The 16,004-nt window shown below is 41.2% G+C and overlaps 1 protein-coding gene across 1 annotated transcript in view; it reads right to left on the reverse strand.

Annotated features, from left to right (window-relative positions):
* The window catches only part of LOC126236053 (esterase E4-like), a 75,110-nt gene that overhangs the window by 33,843 nt on the left and 25,263 nt on the right, over nucleotides 1–16,004 (reverse strand). The window contains exons 2-3 of the mRNA XM_049945093.1: nucleotides 7,709–7,837; nucleotides 1,726–1,885 (exon numbers count right to left, since the gene is read on the reverse strand). Of these exons, the coding sequence (XP_049801050.1) occupies nucleotides 1,726–1,885; nucleotides 7,709–7,837 (289 nt within the window). The remainder of the gene's footprint in view (nucleotides 1–1,725; nucleotides 1,886–7,708; nucleotides 7,838–16,004) is intronic.

A 16,004-nucleotide genomic window follows, 5' to 3' on the forward strand; every position in this document is an offset into this window, starting at 1 on the left:
GATTTAACTTCCATGTGGAAAGTACTATTTTTGCACAGGGATGTGTTGACTTGGGTCAAGTGTAAGTAATTGTTTTGTCTGGTAAAGTGATCACGAATATCACAGTTTTTTGCCTTCTGCTGTCCTTACCTGTTACATTTATTTTAAAGAATATTATAAATGTTTCCATAATGTAGTATATGGTGAAAGAAGAATACTAGAGATCTTAAACAGAACTATACAGCCGCTTTCCATTTTCCCCAGATTATGAGCCCATATCTAAAGTGAAAATGAAAGTAGGCAAGGTATGCACTCTTTATTGTTTGCTCACTACAGCAGGATTATAGTAAGCAAAGAAAGTAGCAGTTCTTGTTCAGTTTTGCATTAAGATGTTCTGTATAATTATTCCATTTTATGTTGTTTTGCAGCCATAATCCTAAGAATTTGGTTACTCTAATGTTAACAGTTGGTTCATCACTGATAGGGAGAAATGGGAAACATAAGTCCTTGTTCAGAGCAATGGTAAATTCTAGTGTGGTGCTCCTTTATTATTTATTAAAAGCTGATTATTCTACGCTTAGTTGCTTAGTTGTATTTGACAATGTTAAATGACTGTTGTAATAATTGTGGTGACATCATTTTATGAGCATCTACATTTAAGTTTAGATCATTAATGTACAGAAGGAATGGAAGTTGGAATATATTACACAATTCTTCTTAAAGCAGTTTAGCCCATAACTCTTTAAAAAAATTGTAAAATACCCTTTTACTTCTACTGCGGTACTTTTCACCCATAATCACAAGTTTGTGCATTCCATCACAGGTCAAAAAGTTACTTCTCCTCTCATTGCTATTGATCTATTCAGTGTTAACATGTCTTTTATACAGGTGATGATAGTGGAAATTGTTAATATTTGCAAAAATATAATTTATTACTATTGATGTAATTTATGTAATTATTTATATAATGTCAAATTTAATACAAAATTATATATCATGACATATTTGAAGAACATGACTATTTTTCAATTGAAGATAGTCTGCAAAACTGCTGACTGCAGTTTTGATTATTTGATACTTTAGAACCTTAAGTCATCAAGTTTTGTAGAGCAGATCCAGTAGGTCCTACATCTCGATACTTCAATCAAATATCTATTAAAATATGATGGTATAATATCTTTATTAGACATTTTACACATAACATATTGCCTGTTGGGTTTTGTCTAAGGATCTTCACCCAACACTTGTTTAATAATTTTTCTGACGTTTCATCAACATGAGTGGCTGGCATTGTCACAGGTTCACCCTCCATCACTAGAATGGCACCAGCAATGGAAGGTGAACCTCTGATAATGCCAGCCATTAATGCTGGTGAAACATCAGAAAAATTGTTAAATAAATATTTGCCAAAGATCCAAAGACAAGAACCAACAAGCAATACATCAATAAGTGGACATACAGGCCTCACCAACTCTGTGTATTACACCTTATCAAATGCATTAATATCTTTGGAAAAAAGTAGAGCAAGAAGGCTAAGTGTATAATTTGAAAATAGTTATTCTGAAATAGTTCACACTTTTCTTGTTTTGATGGATCTGAAAATAAAAATATTTAGCTGTATTTGCAGTTCATGTCATAAAAGTATTTTTACAAGAATGCTGATTGATCAGGCTTGCTGTGCTTCAAGTGAAATATGGTAAAAAAATGAACAGAAATCAAACATGACAGCATGTTAAATGTACATACCTAGAGCACCAAGCCTATAGTTAACAGTGACCAGAACAATATCCTCATCCATGAGGTACTGAGGGCCAAACAGGTCACTGCTCCCTCTCATGCTGTAGAAGCCTCCAGGGTGGAAGAACACCAGCACAGGCCTCCCAGTATTTTGTCTGCCTTCTGGCAGCTGAAATGGATTTCAAAAGAATTTGTTAGTGGTGCTTCTCACTTCCTGGTAGAGTGTGCACTCGAATGTTTTGGGAACCATGAATCCCATCATGAGGGAGAGACTTCAGGGATGCAGAATGAGTCAAGACTGAACTGTATGTTTGTACCAAATTAAAACTCATTTCTCACCGGGATTCAAATTCATACACTCACAGCTATTAAGTTGCTCATACATGTCTCAATTCATCAATTAATTGATGAAAGGAGAAAATATAAAAATGCAGTAAATGAAGCAGGTGAAAAGGAATACAAACGTCTCAAAAATGAGATCAACAGGAAGTGCAAAATTGCTAAGCAGGGATGGCTAGAGGATAAATGTAAGGATGTAGAGGCTTATCTCACTAGGGGTAAGATAGATACTGCCTACAGGAAAATTAAAGAGACCTTTGGAGAAAAGAGAATCACTTGTATGAATATCAAGAGCTCAGATGGAAACCCAGTTCTAAGCAAAGTAGGGAAAGCAGAAAGGTGGAAGGAGTATATAGAGGGTCTATACAAGGGCAATGTACTTGAGGACAATATTATGGAAATGGAAGAGGATTTAGATGAAGATGAAATGGGAGATATGATACTGCGTGAAGAGTTTGACAGAGCACTGAAAGACCTGAGTCGAAACAAGGCCCCGGGAGTAGACAACATTCCATTAGAACTACTGACGGCCTTGGGAGAGCCAGTCCTGACAAAACTCTACCATCTGGTGAGCAAGATGTATGAGACAGGCGAAATACCCTAAGACTTCAAGAAGAATATAATAATTCCAATCACAAAGAAAGCAGGTGTTGACAGATGTGAAAATTACCGAACTATCAGTTTAATAAGTCACGGCTGCAAAATACTAACGCGAATTCTTTACAGACAAATGGAAAAACTAGTAGAAGCTGTCCTTGGGGAAGATCAGTTTGGATTCCGTAGAAATGTCGGAACTCATGAGGCAATACTGACTCTACGGCTTATCTTAGAAGCTAGATTAAGGAAAGGCAAACCTATGTTTCTAGCATTTGTAGATTTGGAGAAAGCTTTTGACAATGTTGACTGGAATACTCTCTTTCAAATTCTGAATGTGGCAGGGGTAAAATACAGGGAGCGAAAGGCTATTTACAATTTGTACAGAAACTATATGGCAGTTATAAGAGTTGAGGGGCATGAAAGGGGAGCAGTGGTTGGGAAGGGAGTGAGATAGGGTTGTAGCCTATCCCCAATGTTATTCAATCTGTATATTGAGCAAGCAGTGAAGGAAACAAATGAAAAATTTGGAGTAGGTATTAAAATCCATGGAGAAGAAATAAAAACTTCGAGGTTCGCCGATGACATTGTAATTCTGTCAGAGACAGCAAAGGACTTGGAAGAGCAGTTGAACGGAATGGACAGTTTCTTGAAAAGAGGGTATAAGATGAACACCAACAAAAGCAAAATGAGGATAATGGAATGTAGTCGAATTAAGTCGGGTGATGCTGAGGGAATTAGATTAGGAAATGAGACACTTAAAGTAGTAAAGGAGTTTTGCTATTTGGGAAGCAAAATAACTGATGATGGTTGAAGTAGAGATGATATAAAATGTAGACTGGCAATGGGAAGGAAAGCGTTTCTGAAGAAGAGAAATTTGTTAACATCGAGTATAGATTTAAGTGACAGGAAGTCGTTTCTGTAAGTATTTGTATGGAGTGTAGCCATGTATGGAAGTGAAACATGGATGATAAATAGTTTAGTCAAGAAGAGAATAGAAGCTTTCGAAATGTGGTGCTACAGAAGAATGCTGAAGATTAGATGGGTAGATAACCTAACTAATGAGGAGGTGTTGAATAGGATTGGGGAGAAGAGAAGTTTGTGGCACAACTTGACTAGAAGAAGGGATCGGTTGGTAGGACATGTTCTGAGGTATCAAGGAATCACCAATTTAGTATTTGAGGGCAGTGTGGAGGGTAAAAATCGTAGAGGGAGACCAAGAGATGAATACACTAAGCAGATTCAGAAGGATGTAGGTTGCAGTAGGTACTGGGAGATGAAGAAGCTTGCACAGGATAGAGTAGCAAGGAGAGCTGCTTCAAACCAGTATTAGGACTGAAGACCACAACAACAACAACATGTCTCAAAAGCCTTTTATGTTCTTACCTTTCAACAGCCCCAGTGGGCCATACACAGGTGAGCCAAGACATTGTGGTCACCTGTTTAATAGTGTGCCAATCCACCTGTAGTCCATAGCAACTCTGCATCGCATCAGTTTGACACATGCTTGGTAAGTTTCTGGAGGTATGTGGCACCAGATGTTTACGTACAGTTCATGCAGTAGCCATAAGTTACTGGCCAGTGGTTTGTGGGTGCGGAGTTGGTGTCTGATACCATCCCAGATGTGTTCCACTGGGTCTAGATCACGTAAATTTCATGGCCAAGACATCAACATCAGTACACTATCATAGTCCTCAAACTCCTGTAGTTTGATTTTTGCCTTATGATAGAGACAGTTATCCTGCTGGTAAATGCTACTGTCATTAGGGAAAGGATGCAGGTGGTCCAAAATAATGTTCTAGTAGTCCGCAGCTGTCTTCATACTTTTAGTTACTAGCACAGGTTCCATGGAACCCAGATGAATGTTCCCTATAGCATAATACAGCTGCTAATGGTCTGCACCCATCATATGCTGCGTTTTTGGAGCAGTTGTTCACCTGGATAATGGTATATCCATACATGATCATTGATCTCATGTAACAAGAACCTTAATTCATCTGACCAGGTGGCACATTTCCTTTGGTCCAGAGTCCAATATTGATGATCCCATTTGAATCATAATTACGATATTATTGGACCAATGTGAGAACACCAGCAGTTGTCTGTTGTAGAACACCATATTCAAGAATGTGCGCTGAACACTGTGTTCCAAAACACTGTTAGTATATCTTCCACAGATCACTGCCCTTCCTGCTTTACAGTGTGTGCAAGCCTCCAACCTCCACATTATGTGATGAGGTGCGGTTGTCCAGCATCCTTGTTGCTCACTCATGATTTCACAACACACAACCGACTTCTATAGATGCTCATGACACTAGCACATGAACAGCCAATTGTCTTTGCTATTCATAAGTGCAGGATCACATCAATCTGCACTTTGTGAAAGTTGCCACTGTAGAAAAACGTAGGTTGGTACTTACCAAAAAGAAGAGGTGGTTAAGTTGCAGACAGGCACAACTAAAAGAATGGCCAGAGCTGCCAGAATTGGCCACCATATGTGTATGAGGTGCGCTTGCTTGTGTGTATGAATGGTGTGTGTCTCTGTTTCTCTTTTGCTGATGAAGGCTGTGGCCAAAAGCTTTGTTTAAGTGTCTTTTAATTGTGCCTGTCTGTAACTTAATGTGTTTTCTTTATGGTAAGTAACAATCTATCTTTTCCTACTTTGTTGAAATTCCTATGTGGATTTTCCTTCATGAAAGTTGATTAAGTCAGTGAATTTTCTCATTTGTGGTCCGTACCATCTCTAGAATAGTTTCCTATTAATCTCTGTTCCTCTTAACTACTTCCCCTACTGGGCATGTGCCTGCAACATCACCAAGAAAATTAATCTTGTGAAGGCATTGGCCATAGTGTCATATGCACCCTGGGGTGCATGGTGTAACTTGGGTTGCCTATGTTGCACGAAATATTTTCCAGGCCAGTTTAATTTTAACCACCCTGATATCTTGTGCTACATAATAAAGTATGTATATGTAGATTTTTCTGACACATATGGCATGAGGCTTACTATTCTACACTGGTGTCCAACACTTAAGATGAAAGTAACTTTTGCATGATGTGTCACTGCCAAGTATCATAGTGTAATGAAACTTGGACCATAGATGGAAAGAACTGCTATGCTTTAGAACAGAAGGTAACTGAAAGAAATTCACAATGAGAGAGTAGAAATGATACTTTTATTCAAAGTTAATAATTACACCTACGTCACCATGGTTTATGATGGCCCCTTTGAGGTTGTATGATTTCTGATGGCTCCCTGGAGAAGGTAAATGGTGAGACATGGTTGTCAATAGGGTGTGTAGATCACCACAGATTGTGATGCATAATCTGCACTGTGATCCCATGCTGGGCACAAGGTTGGTAATGAATTCTTGTGGTGGGGCAATGGTAGATAACTGCTATGTCATCGTTGACTGACATGGAAATACTGCAATACATCTCCCCAATGCATCCCAACTGTGCTCAGTGTGATTGAAGGCAGGGAATGGCCAGGCCAGTCCATTTGCCGAATATCCTTTCATTCCAAGATCTCCTCCATCTGAGCTGTGAGCTGTTGATGTGACTGCACACTGACATCCATAAAAATGAAGGCAGGGCCAAACGCACCCTTGAAAAAGATACACATGGGGAAGGAGAACAGTGTCACAGTGACACTGACTGGTAACTGTAGTGTGTTGAAAGATTTTGAGTTCAGCATATCCATGCAACATTGTGCCTCCCCACACCCTAACACTTGCACCACAAAAGGACCATGTTTGACAATGTTCCTGTGTGACTTTTAACCTAATCTGGTGAGAATTGGGAATGGATAATGCATCCAGGAACATTGTCAGACATTATAGTTCCCATAGCCCAGGTGTTATTGTCATACTTCCAGCATGCTGAAGTAGCTATGTGTCAGCAACTTCTGTTAATCAGTACAATGAAAAACCAGTCCAAAGTTGCAAAAGAGAGGCGTAATGATGGAAGGGTATACTGACCTCCAAATCTTGGTAATGAAGTGCACTTACCAGTCAGTGTTCTTGTGACACTGCACTCTTTCCCCATGTGCATCTTTTCGGGGGTGCGTTGGTCCTGACTTCATTTCTATGGATGACAATGTATGACCACATTGAACTGTGCATGTGTAGGAGCTCTTGAAGTGAGAGGATATTTGGTGACTGGACTGCGCTGCCCTTTCATCCTACTTAAATCGTAACAAGCATGAGTGGGATGCATTGGACAGGCATACTGCAGCTCATCACAAGCACCGATGACCATCAAGCAGTTGTCAGCCACACTGGTGAAGGAATGGAATGCCCTGCCTCAAGAACTCCTTAGCAACATTCTGGCCAGCATGGAAGATATCCCACCTTTTGTAATGTCCAGGGGATCATCACAAATTGTGGTGACTTCAGTGTGGTTATGAGTATTCTCTTTGAATAGAAATGTAATTTCCATTTTCCTCATTGCATGTTTCTTTTAGTTCCCTTGTGAACCATACTGTAGCAGTTCTTTCTATGTATGGTCCAAGTTTCATCATGCTGTGTTACTTGGCAGTGACAAATTATGCAAATGTTACTGTCATCTTTAAGTTTTGCACACCTGAGTATTTTAAGATTTCTCAGTTAAACTCTGTACAAGCCAGGGAAAAGATGTTTCTGTGCTGTGTTGATTGTACTTCTTTACAGCCAAAGATGTTATTTTTAGTAACAATCTTTTTTATGTTTTGTATGTTATTAGTATTAGGGCTGTTGTTTGTATATATATAAAGTAGCTGTTACACGAACTTATTCTAGCATTATTTTACTACTTTAACTAGAGCATGTGCTGATGGCTGAAAGCTTACAGTTTAGACATCTATCCTGACAACTTGGAACAATACATACTGCTGTTATAATTAAACATTCCCCCAATAACTGGGACATGTATACTTTGTATAATTGATGATATACGGCAAAAGCTATGTAGGAAAGGCAGCATTTAACATATGCTATATCTAATGCAAAAAATTGTTTCATAGTTACAGAAAATTTATGCAACAATTTTTGAGTTAATCAGAAGCTTTCTTGTTACTTACTTTGGTTGTATATACATTGAGAAACAGGCAGTCCTCTGAGCTATCATTTGCACTCTGTGCATTTGGGCATCGTGCTCCATCTTGTGTAGCATTTATAACACCATTCCAAGGCTGTGGAGGTGAAGGAGGCTGTAAAATTAATGCTCTGCTTTTGTTATTGGCCTAACACGAATCCAGATAATCAAAGACAACAACTGAATGAGTGCTCTCTCTCTCTCTCTCTCTCTCTCTCTCTCTCTCTCTCTCTCTCTCTCTCTCTCTCTTTTCATCAAAAAGCTAAGAAAGTTCTCCATCCTTTTATGTGCCTATCAATGACTCAACTACTCCACTATCTGCTGAGTTTTTACCTTTAATGCTTAAATTATTTTTATTCCATCAAGGGCTTTCCATTGCCATATTTACATCAATTCACATACAGTTTCTCCAATTTACCATGAATGTACCAGGTATATTTGTGCTATTTCTATGGTTTAGTGGTCATGAGCAAGCACCAATATAGATCAGAAGGCAAGGAAAATCTGTGTTCCAAACTGCTGTGGAAATCCAAAGAATAAGTACCAAGTATTTCACAGTTGCATTAAGAAAGCTCTGTTGTGTGAGTACTGCACAGAAAATTGCCCATCCCTGTTACATGTAGAAGTTACAAGAATTGCTGCCAGGAGACTAGATATAGAGGCTGGAATTCTGTCACTACATTATAAGTCATCACATGCAAGATCAGAATTTCTCAAGAACAATCCTTTTCGCAATGCAGCCCATGTTATAAAAGGAGACACAGTGAATTCTCATACAATGGATTAGTGAATAGAAATCAACATTCACAGAATGCATGTATGTGGACACCAACACAAAGTATGGAGCCAATATTTGGTCTAGTTTTATCATTAGTCTTCTCAGATGATGGCATGCAATACCACCAAGAAAGGTATTCACATTTTATGGACCTTTCTTTGATAGAATTATTGGAAGTAACTAATTCAGTTCATTTTAAAAACATGTGATAGATACCTGGTGGACGTGCTGCTCACCTCTGCACTATAGGTAACATTTTATGGACAACTATTTTCCTGAAAAAGGATTGAAATGGAAGCATTTTAATAAGATTGACTTGAGCACTAGAGCTTAATCCACTTGCTTTCCTTTTATGGATCCCTCTGAAATCTCTAATTTATGAAGCAGAGATTTCTGACATCATTAACATGTAGTGGAGAATAGGACATCCAAGAACTTTAAAATAGTTATACAGAATTGCTGGCCAGTAATCATCCACGGGGTGATAAATATTTAGTGCAGCCAATAGACACATACAAAAATGTATGATAGTACCTTAGCTTTGAAAATTAATAGTTCCTTCCTCATGGAGGACCTCCTCACTACGGATCAATTGGAATGAAAGTAAATCTAATCTAATCTAAAGAGAGAGTGAGAGAGAGAGAGAGAGGGAGGGGTCAGGGAATGGTAGGTCACAAAGACCCCAAGAGGTGAGGGGTGCAACTGTTTTGGGGACAAGGGGGGACAAAAATCTTATAACTTGGGGAAGAACTTATGTGTGGGTGCTAGCTGTATGCTGAGCACCACATACGAGGGGGGGACCCAAAAGAAACTGGACTCCGAGGGCGCTGCCACTCGTAGACGTAGTGCAGGGTTCTCACGGTAGATGGTGTTGGTAGAGACCTTCATGAAACAGCTGTGCAGACGGCGTCAGTGTAGAGCTGAACGTGCAAGTGTGTTATTGTGTTTCTCTGACTGTTGGCAGGTTATCTCTGCAAAGTCGTTATGGCAACTTTAAAAGAACAAAGAGTGTATGTGAAATTTTATTTCCTGCTTAAAAAAAACTGCAACGGAGACACACCAAATGCTTCAGGACGCTATGAGCCGCACACAGGTTTTCGAGTGGTTTGGGCGCTTTAAACGTGGTGAGATGTGTGTTGAAGACCAAGCTCATTCTGGACTCCCTTCAACATCGCGAAATGAGGAGAACATTGAAAAGGTGCGCCAAAAGATCAACGACGATCGTCGCCAAGCGATCGACCAAATTTCAGCAGAGACAGGAATCAGTTGGAGCTCGTGCCAGCAGATTTTGAGTGAGGATTTGCACATGAGACGTGTTGCTGCTAAATTTGTTCCGCGCCTTCTCACACAGGAGCAAAAAACCATTCGCATGAATGTGTGTCAGGACTTGAAAACAGAGATTGCACGTGATCCAAACTTCTTGAACAAAGTCATTACAGGGGATGAGAGTTGGCATTTCGGGTATGACCCAGAAACCAAGCAAGCGTCAAGCTAGTGGAGGACTCCCAACTCTCCCAGACCAAAAGAAGCAAGGCAAGTGAGGTCAAATGTGAAGACAATGATCATTGTCTTTTTTTATGTTCGTGGAATTGTGCATCGGGATTTCGTACCTCCTGGCCAGACTGTTAACCAGCACTTTTACTTGGATGTTTTAAGGCGTCTGCGAGAGGATGTGAGGAGGAAACGCCCGGAACTTTGGCGATCAGGTGACTGGTTTCTGCATCACGACAACGCTCCAGCACACACGGCCTTACGAGTGACCCACTATTTGGCATCTCAGAGGTGGTCTGTTGTTCCCCAATCTCCGTATTAGCCGGAACTAGCCCCGTGCGACTTTTTCCTATTTCCACGAATGAAAAAAACGCTAAAAGGGGAGCGTTATGACGATGTGGAGGCGGTAAAAGCAGCTTCGCAAAGGGCACTGGACAATATCAAACTTGAAGAGTTCCAAACATGCTTCCAACAGTGGGAAAAGAGACTTGACAAGTGCATCGCATGTAATGGAAAGTATTTTGAAGGTGACTGAAGTAATTTTGTAAAAAGGTTCATCAATAAAATTTTTATGACAACAATCCAGTTTCTTTTGGGTCCCCCCTCGTATGCATCTTAGTTGTAAAATCAGTCACAACATTCAAATATTTATGGAGCATCCAAAGCAATTTAAGGTGTAATGACCACATAACTCTTGTTGTTAGCATGACATATGCCTACCTGAAAGTCATTGAAAGAATGTCAGGGACATTATGTTACTCACCTAACAAATATATGACGTGCATCCAGAAAGTAAGTTTCCCTATTTATTTATTTATTTATTTATTTATTTATTTATTTTTTGAAAACAAAGACAATATTGTCGCAGAAGAAGCTCAGTAGCACAGTCACCACAGTATAGTGGTAATGATACTAGACTGTTGCATGGAGAGTCATGAATTAAAAACTCACCAGAACTGTAAAATTTTAATTTCTATATTTCGTTCGAGTACATTCTAGAAGTGTCCACAAATGTCAAGAATCATTGTACTGGAATGTTCTGTAACTGTATATATACCGTATGTTCTGGCTGGAGGCAGATGTGCAAGTGCTGAATAAACCTTCGTTAAGTGAAGTTAGAGTTCATCATTCATCTAATTACACCTTCTTCTAGGTGATATTATTCTAGTGGAGGTGCTGGGTATTGGAACTTGTGATATCGCACATTATCAACGACACAGTGGCTCCCATCAGGCCACGACAGAGCCGCCGTTTACGTGGCGAGAAACCCGAGTTCAAGCCATATTCAACGGATTGCAATCTCTTGGAGACAGAAAAGAAGAGGACGTTACGATGACAGCAACTGTGTGTCACCACATAAGACATCCTTCCGGGTTCTCTGGTTACGATGGCCAAGATCCAAACAAGTGGCTGAAGGTATATGAGCGTATAGCCAAATTTAACAAATGGGATGACACTGTGTGTTTGGCTAACGTATTTTTCTACTTGGAGGGCACTGCCAAGCAGTGGTATGAGAACAACGGGGAGAAGTTCACAAGCTGGGAAGTATTCCAGGCGGAACTGTGCAAGTATTTCGGCAACACATAACAACAGAAGTGCAAGGCTGAAGATAAATTAAAGTGCAGCCCACAGCGTCCAGGAGAAACGACAGCATCCTACATTCAAGACGTCTTGGTGCTGTGTAAAATAGTGGATCCTAGAATGAAGGAGGAAGATAAGGTTGCACATATCATGAAGTGTGTTGCTGAGGACATGTATCAAGCCCTACTCTTGAAGGAGGTTTCGATAGCAGACGATTCCATAAAATGGTGCCAGTATATCGAGACAATGCATCAATAAAGAATTACACGCAAGAAGTTTGAACGGCTTCCAAACATTGTATCGCTGTCTGTGATGAAGGAAGCAACTGTTTTCACAATTGTTCTTCGTCAGGTAGTGAGAGAGAAAGTTCAGAAGGTACTTGGATTACACGGCGAGCAAAAAAACCGAGATGCTTCAAGAGGTCATAAGGGAGGAAGTGGAACAGACATTGAACCCAATCTCTCGTCCTTCAATTCCCTTTAAAACGGTGAAAAACTCGAGACCCAGGCGAAGTTACGTTCCTACATTGCTGCATGAGGAACCTGTTTCGGCACCAAGAAAGACTGACGTCTGGAGGACACAGGATAACCAACCAGTATGTTTCCACTGCGGATGACTGGGACATGCGGTGTGCTATTGTCGAGAAAGGCAGTGGATATTTGATGACGCCGATGCCAGAAGACAGTAGACCGATCTTAGCCGGCGCCAACTCCGGGATGACGAAGATGAACAAGAAGATGTGGGTGCAGGACGATGTAGGTCACCATCGCCGCAAGCTAGCCGCTAGAGAGCATGCTTCCCAACACGCCAATCAAGGTCTCCATTGCCGTTTAGAAGCTCCAGCCGATTACCTATCTGCCGCAACCTGGAAAACTAAAGGGTGTGACCTTCCTTGGAGGTGAGGCCGCCGAAGAGAAAAATCCTCCGCCGTCGATCACTACAAAAATGATAGGAAACTACGTTGATATCCTTCATAATAGATGGACGACCAGCCTAAGCTTTTGTGGACTCTGGAGCATCATATTCAGGTGTTTCGGAGAAGTACCGTCGCCAGTTGCAGAAAACCGTATTCGTTGACAACAAAACATCTCTGCTGAAGGTGGCTAATGGGAAATATTTAAAACCTACAGGAAGATGTGTCATTCACGTGGGTATAAGTGTCCATACACAGCCCTTAGAATTCATCATCTTACAAGAGTGTAGTCATGAAGTCATTCTCGGATGGGACTTTTTGAAAGCTTCTCAGGCAATTATAGATTGTGGTCACTCGAAGATTATGCTAGACGAGATGAGATACTGTGGACAGGAAGGTGCGCATCCAAAAATGGCTCTGATCACTATGGGACTTAACATCTATGGTCATCAGTCCCCTAGAACTTAGAACTACTTAAACCTAACTAACCTAACGACATCACACAACACCCAGTCATCACGAGGCAGAGAAAATCCCTGACCCCGCCGGGAATCGAACCCGGGCGCGGGAAGCGAGAATGCTACCTCACGACCACGGGCTGCGGACCATGCGCATCCGAGTGTGTTGAGAGTATGTGTGCTGGATGAAGTGATCATTCCTGCAGTCAGCGCTAGAAAGTAACTGTCACGTGTCATGCCATGTATCAACCCATGGATCTTGTATGGAATGTAAGAGAAGCATACCACTGAAGAATAAGTTGGTCATCCCAGCCTTTGTCGTCTCGTTTAAGAATGGATTCGGTGAATTGTGGATAGTTAATTGTCGCCGAGAACTATAGATCCTTCCAAGATGTATGTGCATAGCAAATGCTGAGCCATTAATTGCCGAACAGCTGAGCATCATAGAATCCTTCCTTGCTAAGTCTGTGGGCAAAATTGGCGCTACCACTACGAGACAAGGTCTTCTAGCTCGACTATCACCAGATCTCACTAAGGAACAACGGAAGAAGCTACTTTCCATTCTTCAAGAGTTCTCTGAATGCTTCAATCCACAGGTGAGGAGCAAATTAGACAAATCGATGGTGAAGCACCGGATTAGCACTGGAGACCATCAACCAATAAACCAGAGAGCATACCATGTGTCAGCAACAGAACGTCGAATAACTTGCGACAAGGTGGAGAAAATGATGAAGAATGACATCTATCAGCCTTTGCAGAGCCCATGGTCGTCACCAGTGGTCCTCGCCAGGAAGAAGGGTGGCAGTTGGGATTGTCTGAAGGGGGCTAAGTTTTTCTCAACCATGGACATGTGCTCGTGATATTGGCAAATCGACGTAGATGTGGCTCATCGTGAGAAAATTGCGTTCATCACCCCTGATGGCCTGCATGAGTTTAAGGTAATGCCGTTTGGTTTGTGTAATGCACCAGCAACTTTTGAACGGATGATGGATAATCTTCTAAGTCACCTGAAGTGGATGCTGTGTCTTTGTTATTTAGATGATATTATAGTGTTCTCAGAGACATTTGATGAACACATAGAAAGACTTGGGGCCGTTCTTAAGTGTCTCCAACAAGATGTACTGAAACTTAATCCAAAAAAATGTCTCTTTGGAGCAAAAGAAATCAAAATACTTGGACACCTTGTGTCAAACGAAGGTACGCGGCCAGACCCAGAAAAGGTGAGATCTATAACGGAATTTCCTTTTCCTAAAAGTATTAGAGATGTGAGAAGCTTCCTCGGATTATGTTCTTATTATGGTCGTTTTATCAAAGACTTTTGTATCAAAGCCAGGCCACACCAAGAGTTGTTAAAAGCTGATGCTAAATTTATCTGGGGTGGTGCTCAACAAGATACTTTCAATGTGCTGCGAAAAGCTCTGACGACTGACCCTGTACTTGGTCTGTATGATGAGAGAGCACCTACAGAACTACACACAGATCATATTCAGGTGTTTCGGAGAAGTACCGTCGCCAGTTGCAGAAAACCGTATTCGTTGACAACAAAACATCTCTGCTGAAGGTGGCTAATGGTGCTGTTATGGTGCAGATTTTGGATGGAAAAGAGAAGGTTAAAGCCTATGCTTCTAGGACACTTAACAAAAGCCGAGAGAATTACTTAACTACAGAAAGAGAATGCCATGCTGTGATCTGGGCCATGTGCAGATTTCGACAGTATCTCTATGGAAGGCCATTCACAGATGTCACAGACCATCATTCACTTTGTTGGTTGACAGATCTTAAGGATCCAACAGGACGACTCGCCAGGTGGGCACTACGTCTTCAAAAATATGACATTACCATAGTGTATAAAGTGGAAGAAAACACCACGATGCCGACTGTCTCTCAAGAAACCCTGTGCAAGACCATCAAGACTTTGATGAAAATAGTGACTGTCTCTCTGCACTCCAGGATCTCTCTGCTGAGCAGAAGACGGATGTCAAGATATCTCAAATTATGCTTGGCTTAAATCGGTCAGAGGATGTGAAAGGACAGTTTAAGGTAGTTAATGGATTACTTTGCAAGAAAAACTTTGATCCGTTTGGAGAGAGGTGGCTACCAGTGATTCCTGAACACATGCACTTAGATTTTCTACAGAAATTACATGACACACGTGAGGCTGGACATTTAGGATTTATTAAGACATACAATAGGATCCACAAAAGAATTTTCTGACCAGGTTTATTTAGGAGTGTCTGTCACTATGTGTCGCACTGTCGAGAGTGCCAGAGGCGAAAGGCAGTTCCTCAGAAACCACCTGGCCGACTCATACCAGCATGTTGGGATTGACCTCATCGGACGATTTCCAACGTCTGCTAGTTGCTATAGATGGATTATTGTTTGCACTGATTATCTGACACGCTATGCCATTATAAAAGCAGTGAAAACAACTGAAGCATTCGAGGTAGCCAAATTCATAGTGGAAGACATTGTATTAAAACCCGGTGCCCCAAGGTCGTTAATTACGGATCAAGGGAAAGTTTTTCAATCGAATCTTGTGACAGAGATAAACCGTCAGTGCAACATTACTCATCATATGACGACTGCCTACCATCCCCAAACTAAAAGGCTTACTGAATGCCTTAATAAGACCTTGGTCGACATGCTATCAATGTTCGTCAATGTTGAGCAGCGCAACTGGGATGAGGTGCTACCTTTCGTGACGTTTGCCTACAACACTGCCAAACAAGACATCACAGGATTTACGCCATTACTCCTGGTGCATGTGCGCGAGGCGACTACGACGATGGACACTGTGTTTCTGTTACATCCTGGTGACGTGGACGACGACTACATCGCCCAGGTGTTAACCAGAGCTGAGGAAGCTCGGCAGTTAGCTCGACTCCGCACGCTGCAGGATCAAGAAAACGATCGCCGAAGGTATGAGGCGAGCCACCACCCTGTTGTCTACCAGCCTGGTGACCTCGTCTGGATCTTCACTTCTGTTCGGGAGGTTGGTCTCTCTGAAAAGCTCCTCAGACGCTACTTTGAACCTTATAATGCTGTAAAACAGTTATCTGAT

The sequence above is a fragment of the Schistocerca nitens genome, chromosome 2 (genome assembly GCF_023898315.1).
Source record: "Schistocerca nitens isolate TAMUIC-IGC-003100 chromosome 2, iqSchNite1.1, whole genome shotgun sequence".
NCBI classification, from domain to species: domain Eukaryota; kingdom Metazoa; phylum Arthropoda; class Insecta; order Orthoptera; family Acrididae; genus Schistocerca; species Schistocerca nitens.